The 26,830-nt window shown below is 43.1% G+C and overlaps 1 protein-coding gene across 1 annotated transcript in view; it reads right to left on the bottom strand.

Moving 5' to 3' along the window:
- Positions 1 to 26,830, bottom strand: part of ERCC6 (ERCC excision repair 6, chromatin remodeling factor) — a gene marked incomplete in the record, with an annotated part of 251,201 nt that overhangs the window by 67,852 nt on the left and 156,519 nt on the right. The window contains 1 exon segment of the mRNA XM_073596959.1: positions 8,030 to 8,248. Within this exon segment, the coding sequence (XP_073453060.1) occupies positions 8,030 to 8,248 (219 nt within the window).

The following is a 26,830-nucleotide window of genomic DNA, read 5'->3' as shown; positions in this document are numbered from 1 at the left end:
TACCCTAGGAGTTTCCTCAGCCTCTATCGGATTGAACACCAGGTCCAACCATGCCCCTATTTTTCAAGAACTCTGTCTCAGCAAACAACACTCCCTCACTGTGGAGACTCAACCCTTCTCTCCTTGCCAAACCTGAATACCAGAAACAGATCGACTTTGCCCTGGAGAACTTCTTTGTAACTACTTCTGGCTCAGTTTCTGACCCCGCAGTATTATGGAACAGCCACAAAGCCTTCATTAGGGGAATACTCATCAAAATCTCAGCCCAAGAGAAACGTCAGTCTTTTCTCCATTACACAACTCACCTCCCAAATACATCTCCTAGAATCCCAAAACAAACAAAAAACCGACCCTACCACCACTGCCAAACTGAAAGACCTACGATCCCAAACTTTGTAATCTTTTTCAACGGTCCTTTGAATATCACATAAAGAGACTCCGTCTTTCCTTCTATGCACTAAATAATAAACCAGGTGCCTTCATATCAAAGCAACATAAACGCAAAATAGCAGCCTCTAAAATACCCTTTTTAACAGGCAACAATTGTAAAATCTTCAATCCGTCGGAAATTGTGGACCAGTTCTGTAACTTTTAATCAGCACTATATAATTTACGTGAAGCTCCCACATCCTCACCTTTAAACCCAGATGCACTCTGATAATTATTAGATTTGATTAAACTACCAACCATATCTGAAACCCAGCTTGCAGAACTCTAATCCCCATTCACCCAATCAGAAATATCTAAAGCTATTAAATCCCTCCCCCTACACAAATACCCCGGCCCTGATGGATTTGTGAATGATAATTATAGACAATTCCATGACCGCTTGACTCCTTACATGACTGACACCTTTAATAGCATCATAGATCGTGGATCCTGCACCCAGGAATTCTTACAATCCATCATTGTAACCATACCCAAACCAGGTAAACCTTCAGATAATTGAAGAAAAAAAGATTGGTTGCACACCATGGAAGGAAGAACTTCTGTAGAAGAGTTACTTTATTGTCAAGGTGCCAAAGGATGTAGAGAGGATGTTACAGGAACATTGTGTTCCTATAACATTCGGTCTACGTCCTCTTAACCTTGACAATAAAGTAACTATTCTACAGAAATAATTCTTCTTTTTCTTCAATTACTATTGACGGTGGTGAGCTAGAGCCAGCACCCACAAGGAAATCTTTATCCACAGTCCGAGCGGTGTTATACTCTTTCTAAACCTTCAGATAACCCTGCAAATTACCACCCTATTTCACTCCTTAATTCAGACACCAAATTATACGCAAAAATCTTGGCAAATCGTATCTCCAAATTTACACCGTCTCTTATCCATCCAGGCCAGGTTGGGTTTGTCCCTGGACGCCAGACCTCTGATGGCACCAGACGCTCCATCAATCTTATTCAATGGGCTGAACACCACAGCATTCCTGCTCTACGAATCTCTCTAAATGCTGAAAAAGCATTTGATAGAGTACAATGGACATATATGACTGAAGTGTTTGGAGGTTCAGATTTCAGGGTCAAATCCTATCAGCCATCACTACCTTATATACATGCCCCACAGCCAAAGTCTGGACCTCAGGTTTCCTCTCAGCTCCGTTTTCCATTACAAATGGAGCAAGGCTGTCCTCTCTTCCCCCCATGATCTTCTCCTTCATTATGAAACCACTAGCCAAACATGTTCGTACCAATTCTCCAATATCTGGAATAAAAGTTGATGGTATCCAACACAAAATTGGCCTCTACGCTGACAACATAATCCTCTATCAGACCGCTTACATTCCCTACGCCAACTACTCAATCACTTTGGCACCTTCTCCTTATACAAACAAAATCACAGAAAATGTCATATATACGCAAAACAGTGAACAAATATCATCGCTAACTGAGATAAATATAAATGTGATAAGCAGCCAGCATAGTTTGTTGATTCATCAAACACAAGTACAAAAGATCAAAAATGCAGCGCTAAATAAATAGGATAGTCCATAAAAGCCAATGAAGAGTAGAGATGAGATGAAACTTCCATCAAAACTTCCGTGTGCAAGGGAAAAGCACACCACACCCAAGTGCTGTCAATCTGCTTACCGAAAGATATAAAAAACAAGCAATGTATTCATATAGTGCAGAGGCTCAATCAGTGAATCCAACTGGCACACTCCATCATAGACAGACAGATTAAGGTGCCACGTATAACCAGGAATTGGCTATGGAGATGTAAGAGTTTCAAAATCAAGCCTAGCGGGTGTACTTGTACCAGACTGGACTCTAGATGAAAGGACAGTGGCTGTGGGCTGTCACAAGGAGTCCATCAGTGTTACACCGCTATCAGATAGATAGATAACACTGCTGGACTCCTTGTAAATGCCCACAGCCACTGTCCTTTCATCTAGAGTCCAGTCTGGTACAAGTACACCCGCTAGGCTTGATATTGAAACTCTTACATCTCCATAGCCAATTCCTGGTGATACGTGACAACTTAATCTGTCTGTCTATGATGGAGTGTGCCAGTTGGATTCACTGATTGAGCCTATGCACTATATGAATACAGACACAAAGTAATAACCCAGAGCCAGTGATAAGCCACCCGGAGAGTTTGAAACAATACATGTGCTATACAAAATGTATAATAGGTATATTTCACACAGCCCTTACATAATATAGAGAGGGGGGAACCATCAAAAATAAACCGCGCAGCCAGACGAACCGTAACTGGTAGAAACAGATAATAGCAAGAACAACACATATAGTCCAGCGCCCCGGATATTATTGAAAAGCAAAATGCAACAGGCATATAAAATTCAATATTTTAATAGACCAGTGGTAAACCAGTCATAAGGATAATCTGAGGTAACAGTAGTAACTACTAGTGAAACCAGGTTAAAAGGCACTGTTATATAAAAACACATAAATGCAAAACCACACATTAACACAGTATTAAAACATAACAATCACATTCTCACAGTTGTAGAAATAGTAAATATATATATATTGCACTAAACATCAGCATGTGCTTGAATGGGAGGACAGTCAGCTACGAACAGCAGGAGACTAACACTGGAGATCCATCCAATTGTGTCCCATAGGAAACACTGGGTAAATGATAAACATAGGCTCCAAACAGATGACAGTAGGCAAGATAAAGGGGGTGAAAAAAAGTGTCACAAACAGACGGTAGACTCAAATCTACCTCGTTCCTTGGGAGAGGTTGGCGTCATGTGGGGGGGGGGCTCACTTACATATTTAGATGGTGGGATGACCGCGGTGTGGAGATGTGCGGCTCCGCCGTGCAGAAAGTAACTTAGCTTGCTCATACAGATGGTAGAAAGACCACGGCGTAAAGGTGTGTAACACCGCCGTGCAGGAAGCAGCCTGGCCGGAGCTCCGTGTCTAGGACGGATGACGTCAGTGCAGGGAAGCCGCTGGAGCGTCGATGGAAGTGAACATGCCGCTGGGCCCCCCCCACATGACGCCAACCTCTCCCAAGGAACGAGGTAGATTTGAGTCTATCGTCTGTTTGTGACACTTTTTTTCATCCCCTTTATCTTGCCTACTGTCATCTGTTTGGAGCCTGTGTTTATCATTTACCCAGTGTTTCCTATGGGACACAATTGGATGGATCTCCAGTGTTAGTCTCCTGCTGTTCGTAGCTGACTGTCCTCCCATTCAAGCACATGCTGATGTTTAGTGCAATATATATATATTTACTATTTCTACAACTGTGAGAATTTGATTGTTATGTTTTAATACTGTGTTAATGTGTGGTTTTGCATTTATGTGTTTTTATATAACAGTGCCTTTTAACCTGGTTTCACTAGTAGTTACTACTGTTACCTCAGATTATCCTTATGACTGGTTTACCACTGGTCTATTAAAATATTGAATTTTATATGCCTGTTGCATTTTGCTTTTCAATAATATCAGGGGCGCTGGACTATATGTGTTGTTCTCACTATATGAATACATCACTTGTTTTTTATATCCTTCTGTAAGCAGATTGGATGTGGTGTGCTTTTCCCTTGCACACGGAAGTTTTGGTGGAGGTTTCATCTCATCTCTAATCTTCATGGGTTTTTATGGACTATCATATTTATTTGACACTGCATTTTTTATCTTTTGTCATATATACTCCCCTTTTGCCTTACACCCGCTATTAAGCATCACATTGCGAACGCTGTACCTTGATCGTGGGCTCCCCTATCTCCTCTACAATATTTAGGAATACAGTTAGTTGCCCTCCCCAGTTCTAGACTATTACATAATAATTTTGCCACACTTATGTCCAAAATTACCCAACTCAGTTCCTCTCTCCAAACTCTATCCCCATCATGGGCAGGGTGTATTGCTCTAGTTAAGATGTTCTTACTCCCCCATATCTTATATGTGTTCCGGGCCCTTCCTATACCCTTTCTTCCAGCTCATCTGAAGAAACTGCAATCTAGTTTGAAAAAGCTCATCTGGCGTGGCAAACGCCCTCAGATCAAAGCCACAAGCCTCCTCTGTCCTACTAAACTTACAGATTTGGGAGCTCCCAATATTACACTATACTATAAAGCTACAATCTTAAACCAAATACATTCCTGGTGGAATCCCAGCTCTACAGCATCCAAGTCTCAGATTGAAAAAGCTGATTTAGGAAATGACCCAAAAATCTTTGCAGGATCCATGATCCTTCAACCTTAACATCGAGAGCATTTCTTGGACACTATTAAAGCGGCAACCAGAATCTGGACACCAAAAAATCCCTATAAACTCCCTGGAATACCTCATACCGGACCTAACTATCCACTCCTAGAAATCTTGTGGAATATTTACAGTTGGACAACTCTACCTTAAAAAATGCTTTTGTGCTTTTCAAGAACTGTGTACCTCCTTCCCTATCCCACAAATCTCATTCTTTAAAGTACATGCAAATCCGGCATGCTCTAAGACATATTCAACTTGGCATCTCGGACCTCACAGACTCCATCCTGGACATATTTGGATCTTCTCCGAACCTACACAAAGGACTCTCCACTCTATACCTTTTACTGTCTACTCCACCCCAACTGGACAAACCTAAACCAATGGAAATAATCCCTATCCTTTTCCTCTACACTTAAACAATGACAACAAAGCCCAAGCTCTCCCACTGAAATATTCCCGCTTTACCACCCATTGGGAATCTCTGCAAAAAGATTATTTACCACTGGTAACTCACTGTACGAAAATTGGCTTTGCAACTTCTATGTGCTGGAGACAATGCGGAACATCAGGATTGTTCCTACATATCTGGTGGCAATGTCCTATCATTCAAACATTTTGGGCTCAACTAGTTCAACTAATACCTGCAGTTACCAAGATGATCATCCCTACTGACTCCAAACTAGCCTTACTTGGCATAGGCATTGACTCCTGGCCATATAACTCTCTTGCCCTGCTTACCCATTTCTTCATAGCAGCGAGACTCTCCATTGCACGTAACTGGAAATCACCAACTTCACTGAACATCAACATTGTAGTTTATACCCTAAACGAACATGCTCAACTTGAATACTCCTTTGCTAAAGCACATCTGTCCCAAGATAAATTCTCACGGCAATGGCACATATGGATAACCGACCAACTTTGCAACCTACAACTTTAAGTTATAAACCTTTTCATTATATTAGCCTCTCTTCTCCCTCACCTAAATATTGAACCTGATGCAATCACCAGCCAAATGTAATCCCAACATCTGTGGGATATAACTATAGCTATGATTACCTCATGCTTTCTGTACCTAGATATTATTCATCATCGTATCAGCCCACTCCCTCCCCCATCCCCCTCCACTTACCTCCATCTTTTCCCCACTTTGCTTACTTCTCCCTTTAATATAACGGTTATTTCATCACATTTTTATGCATACTGTTTAATACGGTTTAACATTGTGAAAAGCCACAATAAAGACTTCCTGAAACTAAAGTGCTTAGAAGGAACATACATTTTTTCAGGATGCTGCAATTTGCCATACAATACATCTTCCAAGAGAAGATGTGCAGGAAAAGTCGTAGATGATTTGGGCTTTTTAAGGGAATCTGGTGACCTTAGAATAGGAGGCCTCCAGCAGTTCCAACAATAGGCAAGTTCTCATCAATCAACACTGAAATAGTGTCACAAAGTTTTAGCATCAAAATAGCTGAAGAGGTGTTCTCCAAAAGGAAACCTTTGATTCAGCAGAAGCAGCCTCCAACTCCCCTTCACCCACCTCATCCACCCCACTGTCCTCACCTGTATATAAGACCCCTGCCAGAACTGTATTAGAGACAGGTCCTCGCAGAGAGTGGGGGGGGTCACTTACTACAATAATGGCTAGTGGACTGCATCCATTCCAAGATCTGACCCATAAAAGCATACATGGATGCCACAAAATCCTTCTTACTAAGGCAGGAGTGTGGAATTCCAAAAGGGGCCATAGAAATTTCTCAGGAAGGGAGAGAGTTGGGTGGGGGGGGGAAACTGAGAAAGCTATCAGAGGTTGAATCCCAAGGAGGGGTTAGAACACCTCCTTCAGCCCCATTGGAAGCCAGGGCAGCGTTAGGGCCCCGTTTTTCTATCCCTTTCTTCCTTAGGCTTGCCATATAGTGAGGGGAAATGTCTTTGAGAGAATATTTATTGTGACCAGAAACTGAGGAGGAGGAGCAAGGAGGATGGTCCTCCCTGTGTTTGTGACACTACTGTGTCTTCGAGTGTTGCCTCTATAAGATGCTCTGGCACCACAGTGCAATGCCAGGGAAACATGCCTGCAATACAGCTGAGTAAAAACATGGGTGGCATACCATCTGACGCATGCAAAGTTTAGGACCCAAGAGCCCTCCAAGAGCAGTCTACTGTGGTGTCCGAGCATTGGAATGAACCCCAGGCTGCCTGTCTATTAACCCAACAAATGGAGCAACTGAAAAAGGGAGGGGAGACCAGGCCAGTAAGTAGATACCCACTTAAAAGAAGTATAAGCAGAGAGGTTCCCCTCCGGGGGAAGAAGGCATCAAGGAACACTCACCATCCAGGGAACATCCAACCCTGGAGAACACCCGGACATCAACCAATTCAGAAGGGCATACCCGTTCACTGAAGAGATCTTCAAGGACTGGGACACACCCTTTCTGAATCACCACTGTCCTGCAAATGTATAGCACTGTATGGCTAACCTGACATGCTGCACTACTTGCCAAGGTGGGCGCTTTACGCAGGATATAGTGCCCGAAGCTACTCTACAGGCCAGCCCCATGTCTTCTCTGTTGGGGTCTGAGTACAGTTCCCAGAGCACAAGCCGTGCTCTGCTGTGGCTTAAACCTAGAAACGGAAGTTATTTGATGAAGTTTGGCAAGTGCTACATACAACACAGTAAACTTACTAGAGAGGATACATCCAACACTTAAAGACACTAGCAAAGAAATCCAAATGGAATGACAAAAATGTCTCAGGACGGGAAGAGAATCGGATGGGAGGGAAACACAATATCAGAGATTACATCCTCAGCGGAGTTCAAAAACTAGCCACTAATGCTGTAGGGGAGGGTTTAATATTGTGGTCACTGATACCAGTGTTGGGGGATATTATTGCATTCACTCACTGGCACCAATGGCTTATTTTACTCCCACCTCTTCAATGTGCATTGTGGAAGGCTGCAAAAAATGCAGAAGGACCAAAATTCTCGGGTGTCAAGGTGGGTTACAGCCCATTCATTTTGAATTGTCTGCCCAACTTGGTGCAACACAACTTTGCGAACATGCTGCTATTGTGTGGCCCTTTCAAAGTGTTGGGGCCACACTTTGAGGTCCTCTGTAATTTTTAAGTTGACCACCAAGTGAACTAAGGACCAGAATAATGGCTCAGGAACTTTACCTGTTACAAAAAAAAATCAGTAATGGGACCTCCCATATTTCATTTTTTTTTTCTTTGTTCATCTTGAAATAATTCTTGTAATTTAAAAAGTACTCTTAGAATTAAAACATATGTGTTAAATAAGGATATAAAAGTTTGGGAGAACTATTGCTTTACTAACCTGTCGTGATTGAGTGAATAGGAGAGCTCTGTGTCCTTGCTGTTGCCAGATTCTTAGTAGTGCTTCTACGACTATCAATTTTCCAGAGCGCTTCCAGTAACCAAACTCCTCACCCTCTTCCAAATCCTCATCTCTCGTCCCCTTTAGAATTTTAGGGCCTCCAGTGAACAAATCTGGATGATTGCAGATCTTTCGTAAAGCAATAAGACCAGGGAACACCTGTAGCATGCACAAAACATAAAAGCATAAATGATAAATAATCTTCTGAATAAAAAAAAAAAGCAGTGACTTATCCAAGATATGGAATTTATAGGTAACAGTACAGGATAGGCAAAGTATAGATAGGCCATGGTTTATAGGCTCGTACCTTCAAGTGATTGGACACTGGCATGCTTTTAAGGATACACCTACTGGATGCTTTCCCTGTAACCCTTCTCCACTCCGTGTCTTCTGAGCTTTATAGCATACAATGCAGAGTAACAAAAAAATGGAAGGAAGGGTGATCTATATCCCGTACTGTACTCCAAGATATGGAATTTACAGGCAGGTCAAAATTCCTCTTAATTGTACAGGGCAGGACAAAGGCAAGGTATTCACAGACCCAGGGAGCAGACGACAGGCCAAAGGGCAGTGCGCCCACTGAAAATGATCGTCCACTGCAAACTGCAGAAAGCAGCGATGAGGTGGATAAATGTGAACTTGTAGATAAGCATCTCAGATGTCTACATATGCCATGTAATTTCCTTTGTCTCAGAGAGACAATTACTGACCTTACATATTCCATGAGAAATTTTGGAATCTGAAGGTTTTTGTTGAAGAATTTTAAGTCCAGAATAGGATGAATACCCCTATTGTGATTTGATACTGTAAACAGGTTTGATTGGAGTCCTTTAAACTGGTCTTGTAGACGTACTGGCACAACTACTCCCTGGGACAAGAGATGGTTCAGGGCATTCAGATATCTATAAGATGATTTAAAAACATAAGCGCTAAAAGTGGGGCAGGAGCCTCGAGGTATAGTAGTCATAGAAACGATCATGCGCAGTAAACACCTCTTCCGATCTCACTTGAGAAAAAGTTAATCCGTAAGGAAAACTGCAGCGCAAAAGGCTTTGCTGGCCTCTTCAGATAGAGATCTTTAGACCATAGACTGAACAAAGAGGGTGCACCAGCCTTCTGCATTACCATAAAAAAGATTAAAAATTTAAACTCCTATACTCACAAAATTGTGAAATTTCAGGCATATAAAATCAATCCAATACAGATACTCCAGGGCAGTGCCCTCTTCATCAGAGCCCATGAGAGCCTTCTTAAGAGGGGGTTTGGGGATCTTCTACTCCAACAATCCACTTTAGTTGTCCAAGTTTTAAGCCAAAAATTTCTGCACATGTGACTGGAGATTAGAGCCATACTGGAAGTCTGCCCTATGACATGTTCAGGGGCATACACACAAAAGGAAAGAGTGGAAGTTAGTTGCTGTAATTGCTCTGTTAAGGCACGATACAGGGTCATGTTGGGTATTTATTGCCCTAGCCCAATTAGTTGGTTTGACGAACTGGAATTACAGCAAGAGCTGGCTGCAGGGCTGGACATGCAAAAGTAAAGAGAGCCTTTAAAAACATCTCAAACTTTATATCTGCAGAATCTTTGAACATCTTCAATAGTTACAGTGAGATATTTAGGACTGAGGCAACGGGCTCAACCACAGAAATAGAGGACTTCCTTGTGAACGTTTTCCACTGGATTGAGTTTGGCAAGGATATGGAGTAAAAAGAGACATGACAAGATGGAGGAGAATCCAGCTGCACAATGTCATGGCAAACACTAGCAATGAGCCTTTCCACATTAGCAGGCATCTTGTATACACAAAACACCACAGGAAAATGCACCTACAAAAGGCTATCATTGTAAAAAAATAATTCAATTTATTGGACATAATATATAAATAAAACTGGTACAAATGTGGCAAAGGTAAAAATCCCCCCACCCACTTGGGGGGTGTTCCCAAACACTATCGCGGTCACCCCAGCTGCCCCCTCCCCCCCACAGCCCACCCAGAAAACCACCCCACTCCGATGTCCTGGTCCACCCTCTCCCAATGACACCCCCCCGCCCCAGCTAAAACCCTCCCTCCTCCAAGATGTAAGGTCCAGCCTGTGTGGGATCTCGTGGAATGAATTTGAGCCTATGCTCCACCTAATAAATTGATAACAGCCTGGTACCGATGTGAAGTGTAACTGCTCAATCATCTGGAGTCCACACCTGCAGCATATATAAGTAAATATTAAGAGCTACTATAGGACTACAAAGGCAAGCTGCGACATTAGCTAGAATGATATACGCAATATATACCTATAAGTATGTTATGGTTATCATGACTTGTATGACAGAGCGATCATGTGTACCAACTTGGTTAGGGTGATAATCCCAGTGTGGGTGTCCCCAAATGTGTGCTCTCACAACAAGGGAGGCATACCATACCAGCCTGTTGGGCTGACAACTGCAGTCTCTTGTGCAGCTTGTAATCGAGCCCATTGGGTCCAGTCTGCCATGCAATAATAGCTTGTATTGGATAGCACTTAGCACCCGATTGACCTCAACTGGGGAGTGCTGCTCATAAGAGACCTGATGAATTGTCTCCTAAATAAGAATACTGCTAAGATATGCAAGCTATACAACAGCTATGTATCAGAGTAAGCATGTATGGCAGCTTGATTGATATGATGATCCAAGTGTGAGTGTGCCCAAATATGTCCTCTTACGACAAGGGACTTGATATACCATGCCAGCCTGTTAAAATGACAACTACAGTCTCCTGATTAGCTTCTAGTCAGCCCTGTTGGGTCCAGCTTGCCATGAAATAATTAAATTGTACTGAATAGCACTCAGCAGCTGGTTGATCTCATCTGAGGGAGAATGCTCATAGAAGATCTGTAATCACATGGCTGTCTGCATGTGTGTCTGTCCTGGGGATATCAGTTAACACATTACACTGCCTGTATTCAGAGAATTATCTCCTGATTGAGATTTGCTGCTAAGCTGTACAAGTCTCAACATATATTCATGCAGAGTTAAAGCAATAACTCTGGCCATATATCATGCTGACTGGTTAAGTGTCGGTTTCCTCTCTCGCTCCCTTCTCCGAAGAAGACCAAAGATATACAGTAGTGATAACACTCTTCACTTCTTGTTCGGCAAACATGATTCTCCACATACATTTAACCAGACACAAAAGGAATGTTCACTCTGATCAAAGCATGGAAATTGTAGCATACTGAAAAGGAGATGTAACTGATCCGCTCACCACTCCAATCGGCATGGATGGCTTCAAATGGATAATACAGTGTAGTTAAAACATTTGTTTCCTAAGGTTGTGGGCTGTTGGCTGTGCGCTGAGGATCCTCCACAACATCCTCCACAACCTTTCCTCATAACTAAGATCCTCCAGACCCTTTATTAGCTTTGTTGCCCTTCTTTGTACTCGCTCCATTTCCAGTACATCCCTCCTGAGGACTGGTGCCCAGAACTGGACAGCATACTCCAGGTGCGGCCGGACCAGTGTCTTGTATGTTGTAAGTTATGCGAGAAAGACCTACGCTACACATGGGGATTCCCATTTGCATTACTGGTAACCCACAATGGCAGACAACACGTTCTGCAATCCCCTGAAGATCTACCAGAATTCTGCACCGTGCTCCACATAGACCAAATGGTCCTACACGAGTGGTACCAGGAATTCCATACCCCTCCCCTTGGAAAGAAGCCCACCCCGCTTGCCGTTTGTCTCCCCTGAGAAGCACCTATCTAAAAAAATGAAACAAGGCAGGCAAGGAAAGCTCACTTGCGGGCACCCCTCATAACAACAGGGCCCACTCATCAAGAGCCCTGGAAGATGTCTGATTAACACGAATACAGTTAAAGCGGGTTCCACCCAAATTTTGAACATTATCTCTATGCATTCTCTTCCTTGCCTAGATGCTGACATGCTGTGTAAAAAAAATTTAAAGTGGTGTTCCGGCCAAAATGATACTTTTTAAATAAAAATACCCCTATAATACACAAGCTTAATGTATTCTAGTAAAGTTAGGCTGTAAACTAAGGTCTGTTTTGTTAGTTTATAGCAGTAGTTTGTTATTTTATAAACTTACAGCAGGCCGTGGCCATCTTAAGTCTGGGCATCTGAAGCCAGACTGTATTTCTTCCTGGATCTCATCCTTGCAGATCTCGCACATGCTCAGTGCAGCACAAACAGTGTAATAGGTTTCAGGTCAGGTTTCCATAGCAACGGCAGTGTCAGAGGAAGTTACCGCCCCTTCCCAGAAGGCATTGCAAACAGGAAATGATGCGATGGGCCGCGGCCAGGGAGGAGGAATTGAAAAATGAATACAGCAGATATACAGTAAGTGCTGAGAAAAAATTTTTTTAAATATCCAAATCGTTTATAGTGCACAGTTTAGTGAGGGATGCTGAAGAGTTGTAAAAGTGGGTGGAACTCCACTTTAAATCGCCGTAATTACCTTTTTTTTTTCTAATCTTCTTTGCACTTCCTGGTTTTCCTCCCATGGGAGTAGGCGTGTTTCTAGCCTCTCCCAGACCTCCCACAGTCCCTGGGAGCTAGTCTCAGGCTTCCCAGCATGCATTGTGCAACAGCGTCATCACAACATCTCTGCTCCCAGCATTCACCGCATCCAGGAAATACATGCTTGTGGGCTTCAAATGCCCACAATGAAGATGGAAACCGCCTTCAGTGAATTTTATAAGTTATTCTTTGCAACGAAATCGGACACAGGCGGACTTATTACACAGAACATGTGAGTAGATAATCATGAGAAGAAAAGTTTGTGAATGAACTCCAAAAAAAAAAAAAAAACGATAGATAGGTGGACCCCCGCTTTAAGGCCTACAGAGACAGACCATTCAACTTTCAACATGTTACTTTAATCTACTCTAAGTTTAGTTCAATCATACTTAACCCAGTTCTTGTTGTATTCACGGGCGGATGTTGACTACGCTTTTCTTTTTACCACCGATCAATCTTTCCACTTACTGGACCGAACTGAGTCTCCCACCATCTGGGACCTTGTCAGCTCATTGTCAGCCGGCAGATCTGAACCACACATGCGTGAGACTTACACTATGAGCATCTTAACTTACCTAACCCAGCACATCGCTATATGATCTGCTCAGCCCTTAGGACACCTGGTTATACACAGAGACTATGTCAAAGTATAAGGAAACGAGACACCTTCATCCCTGTGCAGATTGTTTAGTTGTCTGAGCACATTCAGGACAGTAGGGCATACAAATTGTCCAAATCATAAACCCTGTGGACTGTGGTGGGATTTCTAATGTGTGGACAGATTGCTTAAATTCAGAGAACCTCCTATGTCTTAGCCCAGAAAGGCAATATTCATACTGCCCTTTGTTACACATATGCTCATGCCACCTGTATAGATTTACCCAAGAGGGAGGTTCGGTTAGATTCTATGCCATCTTCTGATACACCCATTTTATAACACGATTGACTGGTTGTAATTTGTACTTGATAGCTTGAAATAACTACAAATATCTACCTTAAGCAATATGTTGAATTTTACCGTTTCACGTTTACTTTTCTGTTCTAAAGTTAATGACAGAATTAAAATGACTCCCTTGAGCTTTGATGACGAATACGCACTATAGCCTTAGCTAGAGGGAACCTCACCCCTTATTACCTACTACCACCCACTTATGATAGTTCTTATTGCTTAAGCACCAAAGTGCCGAAAGACTCTTTAAATCCCTATTATCTAATGTTACCTAAGGCAGCAAACCTCTACCCTCCACTCATATTGATCCCTACTTCTTTGTTAAGAGTGAAGGCGATTTGCTGTAGCTACCCCTCCTGACCGACGCCTCCCATCGTTCCCAAGGGTGTTTGCCGAGGTGACATCTGGTTGTTTTGGGAAACACCATTGACAACCTTGTTGATAGTTTATCCATTTAACAGGTGTGACTTAAATAACTTCTCACCCTCCTCTCGTGCTACCTTTGTATATTTTGTCCCTTTTTCTTTTATTTATCTACTTTTCCTCACTAATAGTTGTATCTACTAATATAGTTGAGTGTTGTAACCATACAGATTGATTCTCACAACCCTTTTATTAGTGTTGTTTACAGGTGACAGCTCTCTGAATCTCTTCACAGACAAACCATGGCGTACTCCTCTCTTGGCCGATGTCCTACAGTGATATCTCACAATGTAAGGGGATTGAATATTCCGGAAAAAAAGATCTACAATACTAAGCGAATTAAGGAAAGGTAGGCCACACTTTGCCTTCCTTCAAGAAACCCACTTCAAATCCCATAAGATACCCAGGCTCACTGATTCCTATTTCACGGAAGCACATCACACGACAAACTAACTAAATCTAAAGGGGTTTCAATCCTGATCAGCATGGAAAGCCCCCTTTAAACTGACCGACAAACTGATAGACCCAAATGGAAGATTTCTCTTCCCCAAAGGGAAATACCACAGTAGCCCCATAACGCTAGCCAATGTATATTTCCCCAACACATCACATTTGGCATTCTGCAGGGGATTGATAAGGGAATTGGAGGGCTTTAGCTCCAGCTGCATTATCTTGGGAGGAGATTTTAACTTACCTCTAAACCCCTTGGCAGACACCTCAATAGGTAAAACCTACATAACTTACAAGATCCTAAAAAATCTCAAAACACTGCTAAATTCCCTACACCTCATAGATTTGTGGAGATACCTTCACCCGGAAGACAAAGATTTCACATTTTATTCAATACCCCATGCCAGATACTCTAGGATCAACTACATTTTCATTTGACGCAGAGACCTACACACTGTATCAGAAGAGCACATAGGAATACAATCACTATCGGACCACGCTCACACCAAAATATAATTGATTCCAACAACCCCCCCTAACAAAACCAACACCTGGAGACTGAATTCCTCTATTCTAACGGACCTGGTATTGCTGCCAAAGATTACTTCACTTTTGAAGGAATTTTTTGTCCATAACACACTACCTGACACAGACCCTTTGATGATATGGGAGGCACACAAGTGTTCTATCAGGGGTGATCTGATTAGATTAGGACCCCAACGCAAAAGAGACAGAGAAAAAGAACTTGCCAAACTTACTGATAAAATAATGAAACTTCAGACTCTTCATAAACAGTCCCTAACAATACAAACCATGACTGAACTATTAGAAAATAGGAAAACACTACAACAAACATTAGATGCCACATCCAAACATTTCCTATTCTTTAAGAAAAAAATGTATTATGAATACGGAGACAAATCGGGTAAATTCCTCGCCAGAGCCCTGAAAGGACCACGACACAAAAACAATATTTTGGTTATAACAAATAAATAACAAATAAGGAGGGGACCCTAGAGGTAACAGATGACCTAATTGCCCAACACTTCCATGAGTATTATACTAAACTCTACAAGCCACCAGACATCCAGGGAAACAGAAAACAAATCATACAAGACTCTAAACTCCTCCAAACTACCCACCAGACGTAAAACCACATCCCCTAATAAGCACCACCCTTTCAATCTTCCATCTATCAACCAAAAATTCTGATCTACCAAACCGAGCCTGCTCACTCCACTCCAACATAACCCTGACTTCCCCCCAGGAATCAGAAACAGTTTATTAAAATCAACAGATCCTAACATCTGTTGATCCTAACATCACCAAACATTGTTTCCACGACAAACCGATGAAAGACTTTAATACACTTAAAACAGATACCCTCACGCCAAAACTACCACTATGGACCTACTTCCAAATCCGAAGCTTTGCCAATAACGCCCACCGCAGGGGTAATTCCATTAGACACCCAACAGAAATGGAATAAGTGTGCCTGAAAGGAGATCACACTCCAAAAGCCACATCCCTATCATACGCCTGGTTGCAAAAACCAAAGAAATCATCTGCTGACAGATTCAGAGAAAGCTGGTTAAAAGATCTTGGTATAGAAATTTCGGGCAGACAATGGCAGAAGACTTGCATACTAGCACACAAATGCTCACTCAGCACCAGAATGCAGGAAACATCCTTCAAATTACTCTCTAAATGGTATGCCACACCAGTCAAGCTAAATAAATGGTACCCACAAACATCTGACTTTTGTTGGCAATGCCAGAAAGACAAAAGAACTCTCCTTCACATTTGGTGGCAATGCCCCATGATATCCTCATTCTGGACTGAGGTAAAAACAATCATCCGCCACATCACTGAAACCACATTGAGACTAGACGCAGCATGTTGCCTACTCCATGTCACTAACTTCTCCCTCCAAAAATATAAAAATTCTTTATCTAAACACCAAAGCAGCCAAATCTCTAATACCATTACATTGCAAATCTACCAACATTCCATCCATTAGAGAATGGTTTCATAAAATCATAGATCTATGTGACATGGAGGAAACAATAGCACAGTCTAATGACTCGATTGAACGTTACCACGAGACTTGGTCTCCCTGGTTCACCTTTGGGTACTCAAAGGAGTACGAGGATCTGAAGGTGAATAAACTAAATTACAGTTATATCACCAATACGGGACTCTTGATTCTGTCTAACCTCTGCATGCAACCGATTCAGAAGCTGACTAATGGCTAACAACTAACTTGAAGAGGATGACAAAGGCCGCGTCTGGGCCTGTCAGGATATCTCATAGTCAATATTACACACTACGAATAACCTTAAACATACTGGAATACAACTACATCTCTTATCCCTCCCCTCCTACTCTCCCCATCCCAACCCCACCCCTCTTCACCTTACCCCCCTCCCCCATAACTACCTATTTCTCTACTCCAAACTCTAATTTACTCTTTAAACCTTGTCTAATTCAATTCTAACCCTCCCGTACACAATAAGAACATTTTTAATTTCCAGAATTTTGAATATACACCATCAATAATCTGAACCTAAAAATTGTTAATACCTTGATGTTTTACTTTTTTTTTTCTCTTTATGTTACCATTGAAACAAACTGACTTTATTTATTTAAATGTCAACTACTGTATATTCATACATATTCGCTGTATTGTTATTTTCTTAAATAAACTTTAAATGAAAAAAACAAAAACAAACTGGGAACCATGGGGGAAGGGGGGGGTGTACCCTCCGCCTACTCTTTTTGCCCCTCCCACTGACCGGGTCTTTGGCTAGGCGCGTGAGGGGGTTTAGTGATAGCTTCTCTATATATACACACACACACACACACACACACACACATAAGAACAAGACGTGCTTTAACTGCAGACTTTCAGGTTTAATTTGAGGGTATTTTCATCCAAATCAGGTGAACGGTGTAGTTATTACAACAGTTTGTATATGTGCCTCCCACTTTTTAAGGGACCAAAAGTAATGGGACAGATTAACAATCATCCATCAAACTTTCACTTTTTAATACTTGGTTGCAAATCCTTTACAGTCAATTACAGCCTGAAGTCTGGAATGCATCCCCAGACGCTGGGTTTCATCCCTGGTGATGCTCTGCCAGGCCTCTACTGCAACTGTCTTCAGTTCCTGCTTATTCTTGGGGCATTTTCCCTTCAGTTTTGTCTTCAGCAAGTGAAATGCATGCTCAATTGGATTCAGGTCAGGTGATTGACTTGGCCATTGCATAACATTCCACTTTTTTTTCTTAAAAAACCTTTGGTTGCTTTCACAGTATGCTTTGGGTCATTGTCCATCTGCACTGTGAAGTGCCGTCCAATGAGTTCTCTAGTATTTGGCTGAATATGAGCAGATATTGCCTGAAACACTTCAGAATTCATCCAGCTGCTTTTGTCAGCAGTCACATCATCAATAAATACAGGAGAACCAGTTCCATACATGCCTACGCCATGACACTACCATCACCATGCTTCGCTGATGAGGTGGTATGCTTTGGATCATGAGTAGTTCCTTTCAGTCTCCATACTCTTCTCTTCCCATCACTCTGGTACAAGTTGATCTTGGTCTCATCTGTGCATAGGATGCTGTTCCAGAACTGTGAAGGCTTTTTTAGATGTTGTTTGGCAAACTCTAATCTGGCCTTCCTGTTTTTGAGGCTCACCAATGGTTTACATCTTGTGGTGAACCCTCTGTGTTCACTCTGGTGAAGTCTTCTCTTGATTGTTGACTTTGACACACATACACCTACCTCCTGGAGAGTGTTCTTGATCTGGCCAACTATTGTGAAGGGTGCTTTCTTCACCAGGGAAAGAATTCTTCGGTCATCCACCACAGTTGTTTTCTGTGGTCTTCCGGGTCTTTTGGTGTTGCTGAGCTCACCGGTGCGTTCTTTCTTTTTAAGGATGTTCCAAACAGTTGATTTGGCCACACCTAATGTTTTTGCCATCTCTCTGATGGGTTTTTGTTTTTTCAGCCCAATGATGGCTTGCTTCACCGATAGTGACAGCTCTTTGGATCTCATATTGAGAGTTGACAGCAACAGATTCCAAATGCAAATAGCGCACTTGAAATGAACTCTGGACCTTTTATCTGCTCCTTGTAAATGGGATAATGAGGAAATAACACACACACCTGGCCATGGAACAGCTGAGCAACCAATTGTCCCATTACTTTTGGTCCCTTAAAAAGTGGGAGGCACATATACAAACTGTTGTAATTCCGACACCGTTCACCTGATTTGGATGTAAATACCCTCAAATTAAAGCTGAAAGTCTGCAGTTAAAGCACATCTTGTTCGTTTAATTTCAAATCCATTGTGGTGGTGTATAGAGCAAAAAAGATTAGAATTGTGTCAATGTCCCAATATTTATGGACCTGACTGTATATATTATTTGTCAGCTTCAAATCCCATCTCTTAAAGGCACCACCCTGGGTAGTAACCTCACCTGTATAGCGCAGGCAATCCACACAAAGCATAGCTATTCTGTTTGACCCCCTACAGAAAAGGTTGTAGAGACAGTTCATTATTTAAAACTAAAGGTGTCATACTATTAAGCTGGAATATCCATCTGGATTCTTTTTTAAGTAATATCTCATCTTTGTCTCCCCTTCTCTCTGATACCGTCAGTTGGTAAATAGCTGCACATTTTATCCCCTTTATTGAGGAATTGTGACATTGCTGAAAATGTAATGCTAGGGGGGATTCTTCATCTTCTGTTATGCTACTTAGGTGTTCGCCAATTCTTTTCCTAAGCTGTTTTAAGTGCCCTCTTCAATCTAGCGAAATTCTGGGGGGAAAAAAGCGGATTTAGTTGTGACAGACCTAGCCAGGACAGGGGCTTTTGGAGAAGACTGGGAGTAAAGGGAGCAAGCCTCTTACCCATTGACTAAGAGCCCTGTGGCGTGGTCTTGTTTCTGATTCAAGTTCATGTCTTCCCAGAAAACAGACTCTGGGAGTCTAGGCCGGGATCCATGTTAAAGGCATAGATGGTACATTACCAGCCATAACTGCTCAACACTGGGAAACTCATAGCAGATGGTAATCTCATCAGATCAAGCAATCTGTCTTTCACTCATTGTAATTGTGCTAATTAACACACCTATTGTCTGCTAGCAAACTACTGCAGGGATGTGTTTATACTTGTAATAATGTATATTGTAATTTGTGAGCTCGATGTCAGCAAGTTTGACCTGGAATTAGATCTTTGAGTTATCCAGGTGGCTAGTTGTTTAATTAACATAATGTTTATAGTGTTAATTATAATTATACAATTGTGTTTGCATATGATAATGTGATCAGCCTCACTTGAATGTGTAGTGTATAAAAAGCCTGTATTCTTGTTCAATAAAGAGTTCCAGTTTTGCAGCTAAACTAGTTCTGCCTAGTTTTTGGTTGCAAAATGCGGCTATAATATCTGATATCTATGTTCAGACTGGGGGAAGCGGTATACTGACGGAAGCACTCCTTTCCAAAAGCCTCGACTAGGTCTGTCACATTAGTCTTACTGGTAACTCAGTTTCAAGTAGCCTTCCAGGACAGTCCTTGAGAGGTGGAGCACCTCCCTCCAATCAGGAAACACATTGCCATTTTCTTTTTAAGGTCAGTCCCTCAGGTCCCTGGTGAGTCATCCATGAGAACCGAAGGACGGAATCTAAAAAACATATAGAACAACAAAACACCCAACAGGTTAAACAATAAGGTGGGAATGTGCTGTCCTGGAAGACTACTGGAAACAGAGTTACAGGTAAGACTAACTCCGGTTTTACGCCAGTCATATTCCAGGCCAACCCTTGAGAGGATAACCAATTACTCACCAGACTAGGGTGGGACAACCGCTTGAAAGACTTTCCTACTAAATGTCTGGTCCTGGCTGGATATCAGAGCCAGTCGATAATCTCGGACAAAGTTGGAGAACTTGGACCAAGTTGCCACCTTGCAAATTTGCTCTGGGGTAGTGCCTGCCTTTTCCGCCCAGGAAGCCGTTGAAGCCCTTGTAGAGTGATCTCCGAGATGTTGCGGAGGCATTAACGCGTGTAACTCTGTAGCACTCTAGGATGGTTGACCTAATACACCTTGCTAAGGTGTTTTTAGACGCCTGTTTCCCCTTTTGTTTTCCTGCATAGAAAATGAACCTGAGCTCACTTGTGACCTCCAGGTATCTTAACAAGCACCTCTTGACGTTAAGCAGATTCTGCTCCTTACTATTGGAAGATGAATTGCAGAGAGATGGCAGGACTATATCTTGCGATTTGTGGGAAGCTGAAGCCACTTTTGTAATGAACCCAGGATCTGCCTATAGAATGATTCTGCAAACAAAATTTTTTAGAAAGGGCTCTCTGACTGACAAAGCTTGTAACTTTCCTATTCTGCGGGCCATAGTAATAGCCATCAGGAAGCCTGTTTTCAATTTCAACAGGCACAGCGAATCCTGTAAGGGCTCAAAGGGAGCCTTGATGATCCCTTTGAGTACCACTGACAGATCCCACGTGGGGCACTTCCGAGCTTTAAGTGGTCTGTTCTTAGCTACAGCTCTTCTCGTAAAGTCTGTTCTAGATACACAGACAGCGCTGCTATCTGAACCTTTAGAGTACTGAGCACCAGATCCTTGTGAATGGGCAATTTTGGCTAACAGGCGACCAGTCTGTTCTCCCTCCTCATAGTAAGCCAGTTTATTAAAGAAGCGTTTCCACTCTGCCACTGAGGTAGCAAGATGACTAAGTGCCTCACTAGCAGATAGCCATAAATCTTTGCGTTCCTCTGTGGTATCAGATACAAATTTTGCCTCCAGCTCATTCACCAGTTGCTCCAAACCCTCCCTTTGGGCACAAGTGGCCTGCTTATTCATGTGGATCTCCCTGATAAATGAACATTGAAGGAAGGCCTTAAAGGTCTCCCACACATTCTCCATCCTAGAATGTTCCCCATGTACTCCCCAATTTTGGTTACTATCTGCGCATGGGATGAAAACAAGTTAAGCCAGAAGGCGTTCAGTTTCCAAGGGGCCCTAGACATAGTTGAGATCGGTCTCACCTCCAGGCTAGTAATTACTGGCAAGTGATCAGAGATGCTGCGGACGGCGTAAGTAATCTCCGATACGTGGTGGGAGGCTTCAGCTGAGCAAATACTAAGGTCTATTCGGGATAGGGACATGTATGATTTAGAGAAGTAGGAGAAATGTTTCTCCCCTGGGTGCTTATCGTGCCAGAGATCAGTCGAGCCCACTTCCTCAATGCATTTTTTCCAAGGGCGTAAGAGCCACGTACCGCGCTCATTGGGGGATGTTTATCTAGTGCAAGGTCCAAAAAACAGTTAAAATCGCCCATAATGTATAAGGGAATATCCTGGTGGCACAACTGATATTCTATTACCTTGAGCACCTGGTGATTGTATGGAGGCGGAATGAATACAAATGCAAGAATACATTTCAAGGCAAATATAAGACATAGCAATATTACACATCTGCCCTCTGCATCCAGCACACAATCTATCTCCTGGTAATCTAAAGAGTTGTGGATCAGTACACTCACACCCCTTGAATAAGAAGTGTGAGTGGAATGATAGCACCACCCCACCCATGACAGTCTCAAACAAGAAACACTAGGTAGAAAACTTTTTGTAGAAAAATGCTCTTTGTGGACAAAAGGTATGTATGTATGTATGTATGTATGTATGTTCCTGTCTCATCATGCAGGCACAGAAGTATCAGTGTGATGAGGCCTAACAAGCCTTCATGTGGATCTCCAAGGTGCATAAAGTGGGTTCAATCGTCTTCCGCTGCCTGCCTCCTGGCCTGATGGAAAGCATTTTCGTTGTTATCCAACCATGTTGATGCATCCGATGCATTTTCAAAGAAATGTTTTCAAGGAAATGTGCTTGCCCCCGTGCTGTAATACGGAGCCTAGCAGGGTAGAGCATAGCGTATGGGGCCTGCAATTTTTGTAGATGCCTTTTGACTTCGGTAAATCAGGCCCTGTGTTTCTGCACATACAGAGAAAAGTCAGGATAGAAGGAGATCCGTACTCCATTAAACTATTATGCTTTTCCCTGGCCAGTCGCAGAATAATCTCCCTGTCCTTGTAGTGTAATAGCCGAGCCAACATTGGTCTTGGTGGAAGAGGCCGCAGGGGGACCCTATGTGCTCTTTCAATTGCACACAGCGTGGTAAAGGCCTTCTTCCCAAATATCTCAGTGAGCCACTGCTCCACAAAGTCAGTGGGGTCTCTACCCTCCACTTTCTCAGGGAGACCAACAATGCGCACATTGTTATGTCTCATTCTATTTTCGAGGTCGTCAGCCTGCATATCAACCGTCTTAATCAACCTGGTGTTAGCTTGTGTTTCCCTGATTAGCGGAGAGAGCTTGTCCTTCAAGTTGCTGATTATGCTTTTACCCGCTGTTGTTCTTTCCCTGATTTTTTGCAGGTCTTGTCTGATCAGGATCACTTCCTCTTTCAGGCAGCCAAAATGATCTTGTAAAGTGGTACATTTATTGACAGCCCACACTATAGTAGTCAGGGTCGGCTGTTTCGGTCTCCTCATCTCCCTCTATCTCCTCATCCTCAACCTCAGAGGTGTGTCAAATGCTGTGTTGAAGTGGCTGCCTGGGCCGGGTCCCCTTTCACCTCCTCCTGCACTGTGTCCTCCCCCTTAGCCAAAGCCTCCGGCTCTGCTGTATCAGCCATGTCTGCCAGCCCAGAGAGATTCTGGGCATATTACCTCATGTCCCTGGGTTGGTCGCCAGTGGCCGTTTTAGGGGGTTTGGGCGGCTTTCTCACTGTGTCCTCCTCCTCCGTGCCACACGAACCACGGTGCTGAGGGGTCGCGGCAGCGCCATGTTGGATATCAGGCAGCTCGGTTCCATCCTTGTTTTTACAGGTAACCATCTTTCCGGTGGGACTCCAAACAGGTCAAATAGGTCAGTGGGAGATCCGGAACCCTCGGGTACCAACGAATCGGTCCTGTACAGCCAGGAACAGGATCAAATACAGTGTGACTGGTGGGAGCTCTGTGAAAAGCGGCTACTCACATGTCGTTCCTGGCCACGCCCCCTAGTCTGTCATTTTTAATGCACCAGCTGTTGAATTTTATCCAAATTTTCCTGTAGATGGCTCTGGTGTTTGGCTTTCTGGTGCTTAGAAGTGTAGCTACCACTCTCTTAGAGCCCTTTTGACCTCCTTCTCCTCAGCAGCCAGGCCATACAGTTGAAAGCTCCTGCTTGAGGCCTGCTAGGGGTCCCTGACGCATCGGGTCTTTCCTGGAAGGAAGTGCCCAGGGCTGGTCATCTGCAAGTCTGAGTAGCTGAGAGAACCAAGCCCTTTTTAGCCAGTATGGTTCAATCAGTATTAATGAAGTTTGTTCCTACAATAACATGTTCAGGACCCAAGGAATAAGATGCACTGGGGGGGGCATGATATATTCTGAAATGCCAGAGATTTTGAAGCGTGTCTATCCCCAAGGCTTCCGACTTGGTATTTTTACGGAATGCAAATAGGTCAATGTCTGGCACTCCCCATTGTGCTGCGATTTCCGCAAACACTTCAGGATCTAGCTCCTACTTTGTGAGATTTCCTGGTGACTGAGGATATCTGCCACTTGGTTCTGAATCCCAGAGTAACCCTTGACGATTATGTTCAACGCGTAACCGTTGGCTGTCATCTTCTGCCATTGAGATGAGAAGGTAGCCAATCTTCCCCCTATTGGCATCCTGTAGTCACTGTTTTGGGGTATGGCCAGAAGAGCTAAAGAGAATATTGCTCCTTGGCTTCCCCTTGTGGCCAGACCATTGTTTTTTTGGGTGATCCTTCCTGTCTTCTTGAGATTGCTCCTTTTGCCCACAAAAAAAAAAAACCTCTTCTGGACAGACTTCTGATTTTCAGTGGGAAAGGATTCCTTCCTGTCCGCCGTTCTCTCTAAGACCTCATCCAGCCTTGCTCCAATAGTAAGTCTCCAGAAAGGAGGAGATTGCACAATCTCAGCTCGGTTACTGGGTCTCCGGCAGATGGCTCTTCTTGCCACCACTGCCAGGCCTCCTGATCTTGTGGCGAGTTTTACTGATTCTGCGGAAGAGTCCACTATGTAGCCGACAGCCTTGAAGACAACTGGCAAGGAATTGGGGATCTCTTCCCTTGCAGTACCATTTTTGACGTGGTCCTGTAGCTGGGATAGCCAGAAATACAGATTTCTTGCTACGCACTTTGGGCCGGCGACATTAGTCTCCCATGCTCTCTTCAGGATAACATCCCCCATTTATCCATGCAGTCTTTCAAAGTGACCCATATCTTCAAAGGCCTTTTGGGGACTTTTGACAAGGGAGCATCCAATTCTGGATTTTTGTTCAGACACTGCTTGCGGGTCTTCATCAAAGAGAAACCTCATTTTATGACCAGCTGAATCTGAGCTAGCAGTGGCCACTTCGCTGGTTGCACAGCTACCTGCTCGATCCCTTACAGTCTCCCGAGACCCCGAGGCGCCAGATCTTGGCGAGGCTATAGGAGATGGATAACTAGTAGGAGCAGCTGGAGTTGACATCTTCAATCAGCTTCCAGAACTTGTTAAAGGTACAGTGTTTTGAAAAAGCATTCATACCCCTTGAAGTTTTCCACATTTTGTCATGTTACAACCAAAAACGTAAATGTATTTTATTGGAATTTTAAGATAGACTAACAAGTGGAAGGAAAATTATATATGGTTTTCAAAATTTTTTACAAAAAAATATAAACATGTTTGTTACTTTGCCTCTAGCTTCATTGTGTAGGGGACTCAATTCTTAGAAGGACAGAGAGGGCAATCTGTCACAAAGACCTGAAGCGCCAAACTGTATGTTGTCTACCGGGCGCTTGGGTTCGGCACATCACGGATCTAGTGGATAGATTACTGGGAGGGGCTGGGGAAGACCCAGCTGTCATGGTGGGAACGATTTTAGGGACTTGGGAGCTAAATTGAGGAAAAGGACCTCCACGTTAGAATTCTCAGGAATACTACTGGTACATCGAGCCACACCAGAGGGGCAGAGGGAGATTAGGGAACAAGTGGCTGAAGAGCTGGTGTAGTAAGGAGAGGTTTGGGTTCCTGGAGGACTGGGTCGACTTCTCAGTCGATAACCAGTACTATAGAAGGGGTGGACTGCACCTAAACGAGGAGGGTGCAGATCAGCTGGGAATGAAGATGGCCAAAAAGTTAGAGGGGTTTTTAAACTAGGCGATGGGGGGGGGGGGGGGTCCAGAGGTAAAGATAGTCAGCGTGGAACATATTCCAGAGGATAGTATTGGGGGCATTAGTGGTAGGTTGACTAAAGCAAATAAACCCAAGGCAAGTATAGTAACAAGTCCTAGTTGCAATCTCGGAACACCCAATAAGAGGATAGTATGCGACCAGTCTAAACTACATGGCATGTTCACCAATGCCAGGAGCCTGGCAGACAAGATGGGTGAACTAGAGAGACTGTTGTAGGAGGAGGATTTGAATTTTTTGGTAATTTAAGAGACCTGGTTCAACAGCTCTCTGGCTGGCAACCATTCAAGGGTGTTCTCTTTATCCCAATGACAGAGAGGGTAAAAAAGGGGGAGGGGTATGTCTATATATCAAGAATTATGTACAAGTGAATGTGAGATATGACATCACTAAGGGAGCTCGGGGAGAGGTATAATCCTTATGGGTAGAGCTCCAAAGGGATGAAGCTAAGGGGAAGCTAAAACTCGGAAGATGATATAGGCCCCCTAACCTGAAGGAGGCGGCGGTGGTGGTCCTCCTATCACAAATTGGATTAGCAGCAAGGATGTGAGGTGTCATCATAATGGGGGATTTTAATTATCTGGGCGGAGGGAAACACGCATTCCTCTAAGGCTCGCCAGTTCCTAAATGTCTTGCAGGACAATTTCATGGGTCAGATGGTAGACGCACAAACTAGAAATAAAGCGTTACTAGATCTACTGATTACCAAAAATACAGACCTGATCACGGATGTGGAAATACGGGGCAATTTAGGAAACAGCGATCACAGGTCAATTGGCTTCAGTATAAATCACACAAATAGGAAACATAAGGGGAATACAAAGACACTGAATTTCAAAAGAGCCAACTTCCCTAAACTATGAACCTTGCCAGAAGGCATAAATTGGGATAAAATCTTAGGAACAAAGAACACGGAGGAGAGATGGGTTTGCTTTAAGAGCATATTAAATAAGGGCATTAGCCAATGCATCCCATTGGGTAATACATTTAAAAGAGTGAACAAAAGTCCTGGATGGCTTAACTCCAATGTAAAAATGCATATAAAAGCAAAGAAGGCCTTCAAAAAAATACAAGATTGAGGGATCATCATCAGCATTCAGACTTTATAAAGAATGCAACAAGAAATGTAA

This window comes from Aquarana catesbeiana, linkage group LG08 (genome assembly GCF_042186555.1).
Source record: "Aquarana catesbeiana isolate 2022-GZ linkage group LG08, ASM4218655v1, whole genome shotgun sequence".
Lineage (NCBI taxonomy): Eukaryota > Metazoa > Chordata > Amphibia > Anura > Ranidae > Aquarana > Aquarana catesbeiana.
Note: the sequence above shows the minus strand (reverse complement) of the source record. Positions and strands in the feature narration are given on the sequence as shown.